The 16,407-nt window shown below is 46.9% G+C and overlaps 2 protein-coding genes and 1 pseudogene across 3 annotated transcripts; 1 reads left to right on the top strand and 2 right to left on the bottom strand.

Moving 5' to 3' along the window:
- Positions 1-1,216: 1,216 nt before the first annotated feature.
- Positions 1,217-4,341, bottom strand: LOC106809249 (annotated as a pseudogene).
- On the top strand, positions 4,310-7,969 carry LOC106809263 (conserved oligomeric Golgi complex subunit 4-like). Its single transcript, XM_014812274.1, has one exon. The coding sequence runs from the start codon at positions 4,340-4,342 to the stop codon at positions 6,620-6,622; it is 2,283 nt and encodes a 760-aa protein (XP_014667760.1). The 5' UTR covers positions 4,310-4,339; the 3' UTR covers positions 6,623-7,969.
- Positions 7,970-8,064: 95 nt separating this feature from the next.
- On the bottom strand, positions 8,065-11,642 carry LOC106809264 (organic cation transporter protein-like). Of its 2 annotated transcripts, none has more exons than XM_014812275.1 (8): positions 11,418-11,642; positions 11,005-11,201; positions 10,587-10,805; positions 10,184-10,318; positions 9,900-9,985; positions 9,202-9,322; positions 8,612-8,821; positions 8,065-8,366 (listed from the first exon to the last, which is right to left on the bottom strand). In XM_014812275.1, the coding sequence occupies exons 1-8, from the start codon at positions 11,592-11,594 to the stop codon at positions 8,189-8,191; spliced, it is 1,323 nt and encodes a 440-aa protein (XP_014667761.1). In that variant the 5' UTR covers positions 11,595-11,642; the 3' UTR covers positions 8,065-8,188. The 2 variants fall into 2 exon arrangements, with proteins under 2 accessions (XP_014667761.1, XP_014667762.1); XM_014812276.1 differs by having other exon boundaries at positions 10,256-10,318.
- Between the last annotated feature and the right edge of the window lie 4,765 nt (positions 11,643-16,407).

Genomic DNA, 16,407 nt, shown 5'->3' with positions numbered 1-16,407 from the left:
GATAACGCGTAGGTGTTTTGTCTCTTTTAACCGTTGCGTCAATGTCCTGTGCGTTGCGAATGTCGTTTCTGAAACGATTGAAGAGGATATCCAGTGTTTGTTATCTACAGTTGATATTCAGTGTTGTTCAGTATACTGTCAAGTAGGCAAGGAGAGAAACGCGGATTTGTACAAACTGTAGTGATAACAGTGGTGATTAATTGCGCTTGTCATGTATTACTTACAAGCTAACTTCAAATTTCTGTATAATAGTAGCGCGCAATGGCGTGTTGTCATATTACTGAGTCGGTCGATGATAACGCGAGTGTTGGTAAAACCTTGTCCCTCTACTACCCAGTCACCCCACTCACAAAACCCCTCTCCCCCCTCCCTCCTTCCCTAGCCCCCTCCCCCCTTCCTCCCTCCCCCAACCGGCTATAACAGACGCTCAGTTCTCATATTATCGATGCTGAACTGTTTTGCTCAGTGTAATACGTTGACGTGATATCAGGTGTTGTCATATACTAGTTGATAACAGTGTGTTGTCATATACAGGGTGATAAGGGTGAGATAAGCGTGAGGGTGAGTTCGAAAGATACATGATGATCAGTGTTCGTCGCATATACAGTGATATCAGTGTTGTCATAATTACAGCTGATACAGTTGTCATATAGCGAGTGATATCGAGAGGGTAGTTTCATATACGAGCTGGAATGCGAGATGTGTTAGAGTCTAGTTAATTACTCAGTGTAACGTGTGATGTCGAGTGGTGAGACGCAGGAAGTCGAGATAACAGTGAGAGCGAGAGGAGAGAGAGGAGAGACGAGAGAGGAGAGATGAGAGTGTTTTGGATGACATCATACGATGGATTAACGCAGTAGTTGTCCATATACATTGATATCAGTGTGTGTCATATCAGTTGGATAAAAACAGTGTGTGTCAATATTACAGTGATAACAGTGTTGATCAATAATACGAGTGATTAATGGGGATGAATAGGAGACGAGAAGTGAGAGGAACGGTATGTCATTTACAGTGATGAATCAGGTGTTGTCCATATACAGTTGATAGCAGTGTGAGAAGAGAGTAGATGGGAAGTGTGTTTTGTCCATTACGAGTGATTCATCAGTAGTTATGTCATTACCACAGTCAGTGCGACTCCAAGTGTTGTCAATATACAGTGAATATCAGTGTTGTCAATATACAGGTGATAACTGTGGTTTGTATTCTATGTTATTTTTATAAGCGTATAAACTGTAGTGAGTGCATTGGTTACATGTATCTACAGCGATAACTCATGGTCAGACAGGGGTATGAGACATGTTGAACTTTGTGTGAAATGTTTTGCTTATTCAGCACAGTTGGAGCAGCAGTCTTTCCTATCCCCACTGAAAATCACGCTATTAAATCCAAAGTACTGTACCAGCTGTAGTCTTAGACAGCTTTCCTTGTTTCTGCAGAACTTGACAATACCATTTGTCAACCCCTTCCTGTTACTAGCTATGTCACTGTTGTTGTAGTAGAGCATTGCATGAGCTTGCTCTCCATCCCTGCCAGCTCTTCCTATTTCTTGAGCATACTTTTCCAATGATGTAGGGGGCCTGCAGTGAATTATTCTGCGGATGTGCGGTGCATTTAAGCCCATACCTAGCGCCACAGTTTGCTAAAACAGCCTTAGGGACTGGGTCCTTCTTCTTCAGTTCACACACAATGTGCGACTTTCATCTTCTGTGTGTATTCTGTATGATATTGTGCAAACACTCGACACTCTGGCTCTTTGTCGTGTACGGGGAAATATTGTAGCTCCTGTAGATAACTATTCAGGAACTGGTAGAAATAGCCAAGTGACTCCAGACTTTCTACATACACTATGGTCAATAGGAAACTATTCAGTTTCTCCTTTAATTCCTCTGCCAGTGGTTGTATCAATACTTCTCATGACAAATCCCATACCCCCCCCCGTACCTGCTCTATTGACACATACCCTATGTACTATATTTGGCGTATTTCGCTATAGATTGTGCAATGTAATGACATTGTTTATTTTGTTTATTTTTGTAAAATATGAAATAAAACACTTTCAGAAACCTTGATGATGTATTTAATTGTCTCCGGTGATAGGGTTGCAGAGAGCGCCAAATGGGGACAGTCACTAAACAGGCAGGTCAGCTCCCCTAGCCGTTTGAAACAAGGACGGAAATCTTCACCCCTATGAATATATAATATGTACATGTAGTTAACAGTACATAATACACTTCTTGTAAACACATGTACATTTCATCGGATGACGCAGGCGAACAAATGTCCCTAATTTGTTGACTCATACATTTACAATATTCCAACATTATAGAGTAGCTGACAAATAGCTACAAATAGCAAAACCGACAGACAGAAATAAATAGTACGCGGGATGCAAGTCTATTTTTGCATGGAATCTAAAACGGTTTAGAACTTGCCCGCCCCGGTGCTCGAACTTGCCCCAACTACTCCGGGGCAACCCACATTCTAAATTTTACCCGATTCATTGGCCAGTGTCTGCCTATGAAATATACTATACAGGAAGTAATAAACATCAAGCAACAATACATTTTCAATTTTGCTTACTCGAAAGCATTGAAAATGTGATCACAAACCTGATGCCAAAGCATCACTTTGCAAGCTACAAAAATAATGGTAGGTGATAAACAGTTGTGTTTCAGTATTATGGTATAAGATAAACTGACATGTTGCAAAATTTTAGTTAAAAGTTTTTAGATTTGAATTAGTTTTTAGATTAGAAATCGTGGAGAAACCAGAAACACACTACAGGTGAAAAAGAACAAACAGAAATTCTAGACAAAATAAGTAACAAAATAATACTAACATATTTTTTGTAAATTTATTTGGCTGGAATTGCGCTACAGAGGACAGAAAATAAAGAGGCGGAAGACTCAAAAGCGGTACTCAATAAAGGATAAGTGGTGGGTTCATGAAACTTGTAATTAGTCGACAATGCATGTTCTTACCATTCTGAAATCATGTGTGCCTCGTCGATTTACGACTGAGCACACACGAGACGAAATATTCCGCGGATCTAAGAATAGAGTAGAGTTTCTTGTTTCTAAACCGCTTCTGGATGCATGTAGATAAATGTTGAAATCACCTCTGGCGATCTCCTCGAGGGTCACCCCCTTCAGAGGCACAGGTGGTAAACAAGCAGGTCTCCCTACGGTTGCGCAAACGGGGGAGCGGCGCTGTGCTCCACCGCTTATTGGTGAAACACTGCCCCCTTGTTTGAAGTCGACCGTTGCCGACCCGCCGTCTGGGAAAACTAAGGCCCCCCGCGGGCGTGTTTAAATTCCACCACAATGAAAGTTGCCAAGCAGCCGGGAAGTCGATTCAGTCTAAGAATTTGATTCGTTCGACAGGAATCAGACCGCGGTATTTTTACCGCTACACACGCATATGTACTGAAGACAGTACCACTAAGTTAAACTGTCTTATATAACTATACAGCGACGTTCCCGAGCTATCCTTATTATGATAACAGTGAACCCCAAAGTACCGTCTATGGTTGTTGAGGTGACGATTTTTGTACGCGAATTAATTAAGTGTACGGTAAAAATATACACGCCCCCTCGCGGACCCCGTCCCCCGTCAGCCCGCCGCTACCCCTTCCCCCTCCCCCCTGTTTGAATTTCATCCTGGGGAGAACCCTGAAAACACTATCGGACTCTTCCTCATCCTCATCCTCGCATTCTTCCTCCCTGCTACGACTCGAGATTGTACCAGAGCTGCCGTGAATATTCAGGAAGCACGCTGAAACACCATGGATCTCAGCTCTAACACCTGATCTCTAGTCTAGAGAACTGAGGGGCGAATTACCAAAACAATCATGGACATGGGTTGTTCCTGAGCGTGCTTTCAACTGAAATATCCATGGCAGCAGCTGATATATGATACTCTTACCGTAGCCGGTGGGAAGAATACTCAGACAGTCTCTCCCTGCGTACAGGGATGCCAATGTCTCTATCTGTTTCTCTTTTAAATTATGAAGGAACCCAAATTTGCCTTTCGCATATGGTATTGCCGTCTAAAAGCAGGCTATCTTGAATGATAGTTCCGGTGATTAACATAGACTGGTCCCCGCCGTCGGCTCCACTCGCTATGAATGCTCGCTCATGCCAATCCAGCAGCGAGCACCAGTCTATGATAAATACAGCAGTCATAGCTTCCGGCAAACAATTAACCATGAATTTATGTAAAATCACTCCGCTGATTCCCCGTGATACCCCCGAGACTGTTTTCTAGGCATGACGGGAAGAGTCGAATGGGTTTTCCGATTGGAGTCCAGCCTCCTGGCTGTGTAAACGTAAACAACATGGCGGCCGCCTTGACGAACCCGTCTACCGACGGAATCTCCGTCGAGAAGATGACGGAATATGCCGACATGCGAGCCGCCTACGAGCAGCTCTGCCGCAGCGAGGACGAGATTGACGTCGAATTGGACACGCTGCTCGCCCAGCAGCACGATCTCGCTGCGAAGTTGTCGCGTCTCGACCAGCTGCTGCCCGGGTTGTCCTTGCTGGATGCGGACTCGCGACAGTTGGCCAACATGATCGGGTTCACGTCGACGCTCGCCGACAATGTCAGCAGCAAGGTGCGGCAGCTGGACGTTGCGAAACGCCGCGTCAACGAGTCTCTCAGCCGCGTCGACGACATCCTCGACCTGAAGTTCTGCACGGACGGCGTGCAGATGGCGCTGCAGGTCGAGGACTACGAGCAGGCGGCGGCGCACATCCACCGCTTCCTCGGCCTCGACGAGAGCGCGCTGCGCGACGCGGCGGCGGCGGGCGACGACGACGACGCGGGCGAGGGCGGGCAGCTGGACGCGGCGTTCGCGCTGCTGCACGCAGCCACGCGAGACCTCGTCGCACTCGTCCGACGCGAGTTCGACGACGCTGTCGCCGTCGGCGACGTCGCCTCAGTCGAGCGCTTCTTCAAAATCTTCCCGCTGCTCGGACTGCACGACGAGGGCTTGCGGCGATTTTCCGGCTTCCTTCGCGAGAAGATTGCTGCGACGGCGCGCGCCAACCTCGAGGCGGCCCTCGGGGCAGACCCGGCGGGGCCGCGCGCGGGCGTGCTCTACACAGACGCGCTCACGCTGCTGCTAGAGGGCGTCGCCCGCGTCGTCGAGATCCACCAACCGCTCGTCGAGACCTACTACGGTCCGGGTCGTGTTCTCACGTTCGTAGCTGACCTTCAGGAGGAGGTCGACGTGCAGGCCTGCCGCGTCATCGACGAATTCCGCCGCGCACGCGCTTTCGACCATAAGTGCGCGCTCGTCCTGCAGGTGGCGCCGCGGTCGTCGCCGGGCGAGCGTCTCGACCCGCGAGAACTCGACGTCGTTCTCGCGGAGGCGACTCTGCTGAACGCGCGCGCGGAACTCTACCTGCGGTTCGTGCGCCGCCGCGCGGCCTCCGACATTGACGCCGCCGTCGCGACGCACGAGGAGCGCCACCGCCAGATGTCGTCGCGCCTCGACGACCTTATCGGGCGGTGCGCGCTCGCACGCGCGATGCAGGAGCTGCTCGGCCGCTACGTCTCGCTCGAGGAGTACTTCATGCGCGAGTCGGTCGCCAAGGCGGTCGCCATGGACGCGCCCGACGACGACGGCCGCACGTCGAGCGTCGTCGACGACGTCTTCTTCGTCGTCAGCAAGTGTGTGCGTCGCGCGGCGTCCAGCGGCGCCGTTGACGTCGTCTGCGCGCTGCTGAACCTCGCTCGCGCCGTCGTCGAGACGGAGTACGGCGACGTGCTGCGCGCGCGCCTCCGCGCCGGCTTCCCGTCGGGCCTGCTCGACCTGCAGCAGGCATACAGCGTGCTGCACGCGTCGCTGCAGCAGGGCAAGCTGTCGGACGCCGACGAGGGGCGCGTACGCTTCCTCGTCACGCTGAACGACGTCGCGGTGAGCGGCGAGCACCTGCGCACGCTGCGCGCCTCGCTCGAGGCGGAGTTCACCGCGCGGCTGTCGCACGCCGGCGAGCGCGAACGTGCCAAGCTCGCGAGCTGCCTCACCGACCTCGCCGCCGCCGAGGCGCGCTTCGCCGAGACGCTCGAGTTTGGCGTGGAGCAGGCGCACCGCAGCGCCGTGCGGCCGCGCCTCAAGCCGTGGGTCGAGGTGTTCACGTACGTCTCGCACGACATCTCCGAGGCGGAGTTTTCCGAGTACGAGGCGAACGACCCCTTCGTGCAGGGCCTCGTCGTCAACATCGAGTCGCTGCTGACGTCGTTCCGCGCGCCGCTGCTGCCCGCCAACTACGACCGCCTCGTCGCGGCGCTCGTCATAGACGTCGCCGCGATGCTAGAGGGCGCCGTGCTCGCGTCGCGCTTCAACCGGCTCGGCGGCGTGCAGTTTGACCGCGAGCTGCGCGCGTTGACTGGGTACCTGGCGTCGGCGTCGACGTGGAGCGGACGCGAGCGGTTCGCGCGGCTCTCGCAGATCGCGACCATCCTCAACCTGGAGCGCGTTGCCGAGATCCTCGACTACTGGGGCGCGAACGCCGGCGCCCTCACGTGGCGGCTGACGCCTGGCGAGGTGCGGCAGGTGCTCGCGCTGCGCACGGACTTCCGCATCGAGGACATCAAGCGGTTGAAGCTCTGAGGTGGCGCCACTGTCGTTTCTCGCTCGTGCGCACGTCTACGGTGGCGCCGTGAAGTGCGGCAGGTTTAATGTATTTTATTGGGAATCTTCTGGTGATGATCTTCAAGCACGAACAAGGAAGTGAATGTAATATAATACATGTTGGGGATAAATTTATGGTGTTGGCTGAGATTTATGTATACATGGTTATTTGTGTGTAAGAGATAAAATCTCCTTTTCCATTTCATCGTGTGCATTACTGACACAGAAAGAGAGGAAGAGAGAAGCAGAATGGGCTTGGGGCAAATGCAAGGATGCTTCTGGAGGAATAAAGGTGCGTGGTGGTGTTGCATGACGAGGCAGACGTTTTGAAAATTAAATTGATCAAGCCAAATGTAATAATCGGTCGAGTAATAGAAGGTGATAACATTTTCCTTTACAATGTCACTGTTGAAGCCTAATAACAACAGTCGCGGTACTTCATATAAAAATTAACCAGTCTTTATTTTATCATGAGCAGGCATTTTATTTAAACAATAGAGATATATAAAATAATGTAATTTAAATTAAAAATAAAATATCACTATTACTTGTTCCTGGTGTAAAGCTGGGCTTATGTCGGGTTGCGATTGCTTGCGACGCGACACGACGCACTGCAATTCACTGCGACTGCAGTGTTTAGGTTGACTGCGACGCGACTGACAGCGACTACCTGCGACCAGTCGCAGCCAGTTGCAGAAGGCGCTTGGGTCGAAGCGACGATCGCCTATTGATCGCGCAACTAAATGAGTTTACATGACTTGTTGCTGTGTGCATGTTGTGTATATGACTGTATGCACTGATTGTTTCATTCGCATTGTTCACTTTTATGCATTGTTCATTATGCATTCGAATTTAGTCGCAGCGATCGCAAGGCAGCTTATGTCGGGTAGTAACCATGAAAACAATGCTTGCGACCGGTGGAACCAGTCGCGCGTCAAGAGTAGAACATGTGCGACTCGCTGCGATTGCATTGCGACTGACAATTTTCCAGTCGAAAGCAGTCGCAGACCCGTCGCTGGCAGTCGCAGGGGTGCTTAGGTCGAACTTTCTCAGCGACGCGATCGTCGCTGCGACGCGATCGTCGCTGCGACTTGCAACCAGTTGCAGAAAATTGCAGAAAATAGGTCGCTTGCAAGGCAATCGCGTCGCGTCGCAAGGCCGACATAAGCCCGGCTTAATGTTCAAATTATGAGACTGCTGATCCATGAGAACATATATATGGTTTTATTAGGTATGGATCCATACTAATCTAAGTTTTGACATACATGTTGATGCCTTGAATAAAAACATTCTTAATAAATATTTTCACTTGGGCATAATTCTTCAGTCTTCTTCTAAGTATGTATTGTAGAGTTGTCCCAAAAAGAGTCGTGCTAATCGAAGTGTAAACAAGCTGGCATGGATAAAAAAGAACATATATATTGTATGGATTGGATCTTGATAGTATTTTTATATTACACAGATGTCCGACAGAAAATCATTGGCATTGGATCTTAGTTGACTCTTTATATTATATACACATTGGATCTTTATAGTCTCCTTATACTACACAGATGTCTGATAGAAAACCATTGGTGTTGGATCTTCGTTGGCTTGCATATTGTTGTGTAAACTGAAAATAGGCTCCGGTTCACTTGGCTGGACTTCATCTGTACCTTCTGTTACCACCGATGTTTCTCTTGGTTGTTGCGCAATCAGCAGATGTGCATCCCTGTAGCTTTTACTGCAAACACACGACTACAGTAAATCCCCATAAAGGCTATAACAATATCAGGAGCTTATAAATGGAAAGAGCTTATGATTCCATTTATAAGCTCCTGACAATATGACATACATACGACATCTGGTGTTTATATACTTATACACTCTGTCTTCATTTCTAAGTGATTCAGTATGTTAGTCACTAAGCAACGAACTATATAAACCATTTGAATAGGTTTTAAGTTGAATGAAATCTCAGGAACGGACCTGAGAAATCTAGAATCCTCCAGAGATGACATAAGTGGCAGTTGTGATGTCTCAGGAATAATCATAGAGAAGACAGCCGAAACTATAGCCAACAGTGCAAATATCAGCGGTGGTGCTTTTGGCTCCAAGATGCCAATGCTGTTGGCCAGGTATGGTGCTATGATACCACCTATGCGGGCAAATACGGATGATATGCCGATACCTGCACTCCTATAAATAATCAATTAAAATCAATTTTAACACTGCATGATGTGCCTTGCTATACCAGCACAAGTTGTTATTCGAAAACAATTTTAATACAGCATGCAGTATTGTTACTGATTGATGTGCCACATGCTGGAAAAATTACTCTTGGCAAAGTAGGGTTCACCTTAAATCGTGATGTCAATCAAAAACGAAATTAATCTACATTGAATATTAGGTATGTGGGGTAAAAGTGGGTATAGATAGATGCTATAGATGGATTAGTATGTTACTTCACAGCATCTAATGTACTGTTATTATATTCACGTTACACGTAGAGTAAATGCACAGAATGATCAACCCCTTTCAGTAAATATACAGCATATCAATTGCAAAAGTTTCATTACCTTACTACGGTGGGGTAAAGCTCAGAAGCGAAGAGGTATATTGCACAAAATGATGACGAAATTCCAAACTTGCCAATGATGTTTAGAACTGTACGCAACGTCGCCAGATCACGACCATCAGCTGCAAATAGAATAACACACGCTCGACATAAATGGTTAATTACTTATACATGATCACACTTGATTTTGTCTACAAGCACAATTACCATTATCAATATGCTGTATGCGTTTCCTATTTGAACAGAGAATGCGTTTATACATGTACTCTTCTGACAAGGCCCAAACTAAACCTAAGATACATAATGGTGGTGGAGAGCCCTACTGTTACTAACGCTGAATGGGTCGTTGTCGTATCAGGTACTACATATATGTACTCGAGGTACATATATGTATACACAAAGTGTACCCTAACCCTAACCCTAACCCTAAACATACCTCATATAAAAATATAAACATAATACTAAACAACCTAAAACTACCTCGGGTACATATATGTAGTACCTGATACGACAACGACCCTTCGTGCGTTACTAACTGCCAGCACCATTGTCCATTCACTCTATTTAGCTGTTTTTGTCATTTATAATTTGTATAAAAGATAATCTGTTAATTGTTGGTCTTGATATTTGTATGACCGGTGACTAGTCCGTCTCAAGATTCTTCAAGAGACAATAATGAAATGGGTTGCAATTACATACCAGTTTTCTGGGGTAGAAATGGCAATATGAGTAAAGGAATGCCTGCTATCAAATGGAAAGCACATATTGGCCTTTGTCTTCCCCACCTGTAGGCATAATATTACAAATATATAGTCACTTATTTTGGTTTATTTAATTAGTGTAGTTCGTCTACTCTACTTTTCTATGGCTGTAGAAATTGAAAACAGTATCTGTAAAGATAGATCTTCTATATCCTAACTAGGCCATATGTCCAAAATTCACAATATTGGCATATTTAGTTATTACTCAATATTTCAACTCACCATTTCAACGAGAAAAATAAGAAGAGGTAAGATGGAGCTTCAATGAGTCCAGACAGGAAGAAGTTTACGTACACATTCCCTGCCCATGTTGCAGCACCAAATGTAAGGCCATAGTACACGAGTGAATTTGCAAACCTAAAAATATAAATATAATGCTACTTTTTCATTTATTCAATGTATCATCTGTATTTTATTGTATTTCATGTAAGCAAGTAAGGTTGTTACGTAATAAGTGATCGCTCATTTACCAGCTATTGCATTGACACGCCTTTAGCACTGAACCACATAACATTTTCTAGATAGTCAAACGACTACTGCATTACCGCATGATAGGGAATTAGTTGTTTGTGCAATCGACTGATTGGCAAAGTTATACATCTTTGAAGCAGTCTTATGTAATTACCACAAAAAGCACATCATCACAGCATAGACTCTCAGCAGAGGTGTGTGTAGAACGTCCCACAGAGTTTTCTTTCTGTGCTCACTAGATTTTTCTGGTGCAGTTAAGCTAAATCTTTCTGGTAGCGTAATGCCATTTGTTTTAGCAGCTTCTTGTACAAGTGCCTCAGCAGTAGCTAACTTATTCTGAGAAACAAGCCAGTGCACTGATTCAGGCAGAAGCCTGAAACAAGACAGAAATGTACATTATTAAAAAGACCATGTAAGCTCCACCTTCTACCTCCCCCCTCTCTAGATATATGCGTGCGGGCGAGAGTATACATATATTATTATATCCTATATAATAACTAAGGATGGACATTCTGATCATTCTTACAATGCGTTTCAAAGCACTGACATTCATTTGCAATTCAAGGACTTACCATGGAAAACAGAAAACAACTGCAATAGGAATGCTAAGAACCAGCTGTAAGTGGCGCCAGTTATGTATGAAATATCCTGCTAGAGGCAGTGTACAGTATCCAGCGACCCAAGGAACCCAGATGACCGCACCGACGAAGGCCCTCTGACGGGGTGCAAACCACTCAACTGACAACACATATAGGCTTAGGAAGCTTCCCTGCAAAGTAACATGTACAAATTAAAAAAAAATTACTTCAAAATAGGATAACTCTCTTCTGTCCAAAGCAACAAAATTATATTCTTGATCTGAACAGATTGGCTTCAACATTATGGAATTCTTGATACCTGCTAATAATATGCTTTTCTTCACACATTTTATTCCTTTAATATTTTCTATAAAAATATAGATTAGGGTAATTCAATGCATGTTTACCGATATCAGCACCGCTGCAAAGAACCGCATGATGAGGAATGCAACAAAGCTCTTCAGAAACACAATCATCGTGCTGAAAATGAACATGGCCACCAAACCGACTGAGATGAGGAGCTTACGTCCGACCATGTCTGCAATAGTTGGCATGATCAACGCGCCCATCATGATGCCGGCCATGAATATGGCAGCTGCGGTGTCTTTCAGGAAGGCATTCCAACAAACAAGATTCCACTGCAATGAGTACAAATGTAAAGCATAATTCCAACACCACATAAATAAACCCTTTCTGTCAGGGTTTATGTGCTGACAGTGGTCTTGATAATTGCTATATTCAGTCAGGCTGGTGCATTAAGTGGGTCGGGCCCTAGAGCATCTAGGCACAATTCTAGTTTGGGTCCTCTCTCTACTCTACTGTACTCTACTCTCACTCTACTCTACTCTACTCTACTCTACTCTACTCTACTCTACTCTACTCTACTCTACTCTACTCTACTCTACTCTACTCTACTCTGCTCTGCTCTACTCTACTCTACTCTGCTCTGCTCTACTCTCACTCTACTCTACTCTCACTCTACTCTGCTCTACTCTACTCTCACTCTACTCTGATCTACTCTACTCTACTCTACTCTACTCTACTCTACTCTACTCTACTCTACTCTACTCTACTCTGCTCTGCTCTGCTCGGTGCCGCATCCGTAATAAGAAGCTTCTATAGGCCTGCGGCAACTGACACGGTATACATATATATAATAGTAGCTAGAGCTATATTAATGTGCCGGCAGATCAACTATAAGGCCATGAGAATTGAGGTATGACATTTTACCGCCACGCCCGCATGCCGTCAGAGCCACCCCGAAATATTCATTATTAAAAGTATTTCATTATTTTCATTTTTAAATCCATTAAAAACCCAAGTTGTTCTCATTCAGAGCGTTCAACTATCCTAACATTAACCAATACTAAAAACGCTATAGGGCCTATTTCATCTTCATTGGGTCCTGTACCCTCTGGGCTGGCTCTTTGAGACATTGGGTTTGGTTTCGGTTAGCCCGACGAAGGCTGTGCGAGGATTGTCTATACATAGGGATGCCTAACTGTAGCGTACCGTTTCTTGCGAGGCTAGTTTGTCTACTATCTAGGGGCAAAAACATGCGTGACGTATTCCAACGTGGCAGCAAGGATCAAGCCGAGCACGTACGACACATCACGCGCATTGACTATATATATATTAATAGTGTAGAGTATATGATAGTCAATGCGGCGCGTGTGTGCTGTAGCGTGCGGGCTTGATCTTGCTGGCAGTGACCGTATCCTGAGACATCGACTTACAAGCCGACCGCGAAAAACATGGAAATATGGTAGACTACAAATATGAAATGAATTAATGAAAAAAGGAAAAAAGCCTCCTCACTTTCAAAATACTCGGACGGTTAAACTCATACCAATTTCTCATGGCCTAACACAATCAGTAAATTGATATCGTACGTTACGGTAAAGTACGTAGTACTACAGCTACACTACAGTCTACACGAGAGGAGAGCGACAAGCTAGTAGTAGTACTAGTAGTTTATACATACAGCTCTACGATAGCAACAATTAAAATTAAATCATTGATTAATATCACTGTGGTACTCACAGACACTAAGTAATAACTTTACCAAAAAATGGTAGGGCCCCCCGCGCTCCGCGCCTCCGCGCGCGCGGCCGCCCTGCGCCGCCCGCCGCGCGCGCCCCCCCCCCCGCCCCCCGCCCCCCCGCCGCCGCCCCCCGCCCGCCCCCCCCGGCCCGCGGCCCGCCCCCCCCCCCGCGCGCGGCCCGCCCGCGCCGCGCCCCCCCGCCCGCGCGCCCGCCCCCGGCCCCCCCCCCCCCCCCGCCCGCGGGGCCGGCCGCGCCCCCCCCCCGCCCCGCGCGCGCCGCCGCGGCCCCCCCGCGCGCCGCCCGCCCGCGGCCGCGCCCCCCCGCCCGGCCCGGCCCGGGGGCCCCCGGCGGGCCCCCGCGTCGCCACCTAAAACGCCTTAGCTTTGGAAAGATAAACTTCTGAAATCGGCACTCAAAATGCTCAAACAAACAGTCAAATTCGTGCTATCTTTTGTAACCAATCAAAATCCTCGTTACATGGACTGTCGAATCATGAAGCGTGGTGTAAGTTAGAGCTGGATCGCACACGCTGTGGTTGGCGGTTAAAATCATGTGATCTATACCATAGATATCGTAACCCATATATATAATATCAGGAGCGTATAATGACAAATTTGTCATTATACGCTCCTGATAATATGACAAATTTGTCATTATTAACTCCTGATATTATATACCCATAGATATATACAAACACATGTGTTTGTATATATCTATGATATACCTAAGTAGAAAAACACCGGACGCAATGACCGCAAATAATATATATAAACATATAGGCCTATATATATCAGGAGTAAATAATCACACATTTAATACATTATTATTTATTCCTGATATGCTGATATATACATGTACACACACGCACGCACGCACACACACACACGCGCGCGCGCTGCAGGCGCGCGCAACACACACACACACACGCACAACACACACGGCGCGCGCCGACACACAACACACACACACGCCGCGCGCGCGCACACAGCACACACACACAACACACACACACACTGTGCCCGTAAACACAACATGCATGTACACCCCCGCCCCCACACCACCCACACATACCATACGTCACACACCCCACACACACACACACACACACACACACACACACACACACCCACACACCACACACACACCACACACAGTGCACATCACACACACACACACACGACACTACACAACACCACACACACACACACACAACGACACAAACCCATACCACACACACAGTGACACACACACACACACACACACACACGACACACTACACGACACACACAACCAGCACCACAGCAGACACACACACACACACACATACCCTACTGACACACACGCGCGCGCGCGCCAGTACACAATATAGATATATAGATATATAATTATACATAGACCTATATATATATATATATACGATATATAATTTGTGATTATTACCGGCTAGCAGCGCTAAAGCAATATCTATATCATTTGAGAATTGAAAACCTTGAAATTTTGAGAAAAAATTGAATCCCAAGTACAAGTTATAATATATAAATATAGCCTCCTTCCCTGACGTTTGGCCTCCTACTCGCAATGCAAATTTTGCCCCCTCCCCCAGCGGGATGCACTAAATGAAACATAAGCTCCCCCCCCCCTCATCAGCACACACGCCCACATCCCCCATCTAGGACCTTATACCCCACCGACAGGGACCTTATAGCCGTACACTTTATCTAACCTCTTTTGGTGCCCTTCTCTAACCAGCTGGCATCGCGCGTGGAATTCCTATATAATACACGTTCTAGCTAATGACAATTGCTAACTAAACCAATGAAGCAAATCGAATTATAGTAATGTGTGTGTGTATATATGCGGTATGGTATTACAATGAACGTATATTCATCCTCTATGGATATACTTATATGTCTCATCAAAAGACAGTATACGTGCATATGGTCTTTGTACCGCAACATTGTTTGGACATGGCGGACGTTTGTAAGCTGCTCACGCAGGTTAAAAAATGTTTCACGGTACGCTGATTCACGACATGGCCGCTGCCGCTGAATTATATAGGCCCGGCTAGACATGCATACACGGTACATATACGTAGTTGTATAGCCAGGGGGATAGAATATGTGGGAACCACGTACACGCTGATAGCTGATACAGACGTCCCGGTACGAAAATATTATGTGTGAGCGTGTCCCGTGCGATTGTGCGCTCAGGTGCGATTGTTTGCGGGTGTGTGTGTGCGCGCGTTTGTGTATGTGTGTGTGCGTGCGGGTGGAAGTGTATATCTCAAGTTCATGCATCCATAGTAGGCCTACTTCCAGTATGCAGCGTTGAGGCGTTATAGTGTTGAGGTATTGTCGCGTTAGTTGTCTACAGCTTGCCGCATTGTGCATTCGCACTGGGATTGCGCGACCTAGCGCTACTGAACGCCCCTCATTTCTTCCAGATCAGAGTTATATTTGTGCTGGCTCCACATATGACGGGTAAGGTACAGCTCTAATATATATTGTACGGGTATCATATACAGGTAGCGTTTGGGACGGACAGCGAAGGGTTTAATAAATTAAAAAATTCCACGTCTTTGTCTACAGGCTTAATATAAAAAAGTCTGCCACGATGCATCCGATGAGGCAATGAGCATCTAGGTGCTTACGGTCGCTCCAGATGTGTGTGTTTGTGTTGGGGTGTCTGATACTCTTCACGTGCGCATGGCACTTTCTTGGTATCACATTTCTGGCACAGACTCCAGTGCATCACTGCAGACTTCCCGCAGGTGTCACCGAGCTGAACGGAACAATACCTTATAAAGATGGACAGGTAACCAAACTCGGAACGCACACGCATGCACACACACGTGCGCGCACCAACGTGCGGGACGACATCACCACGAACAACGCGCGCTTTCGCGCGTATATATATATATTATCGATATTTCCTTGTGAGTTCCTAGCAATCGATTGTATAATATCAAAGCTAATATGTAGCTGTTCCTATGCACGTTTGACTATAACGACTAGATATAAAGTATATATACACTCGATCGATGATCAATCACTGTTTTCTGTCACATATATATAATATATATATATATATAATATATATATATGAATGATCTGCTGCAGTGGGAGCAGTGTAGCATCTATGACTCGACATCCATGGAGTCGCCGCCCGCCACCATACCCTGTCCCAGTGGCTGGAAATACAGCGGAGAATTTCAGAAGAGTGTCACGGCAGAGGTAGGCGACGCCAGTGGCTATACTCTAATGCCGGCTACATGCGCTACCTTCTCCCTGCGCGAAGCATTCGGTCGCGGCCCGGTCCCCCAGGATACATGCGTTAGAGTAGTAATTTGTAT

The sequence above is a fragment of the Priapulus caudatus genome, unplaced genomic scaffold (genome assembly GCF_000485595.1).
Source record: "Priapulus caudatus unplaced genomic scaffold, Priapulus_caudatus-5.0.1 Scaffold340, whole genome shotgun sequence".
Lineage (NCBI taxonomy): Eukaryota > Metazoa > Priapulida > Priapulimorpha > Priapulimorphida > Priapulidae > Priapulus > Priapulus caudatus.
The sequence above is the reverse complement of the archived record's forward strand: the minus strand, read 5'-3'. Positions and strand labels throughout refer to the sequence as shown.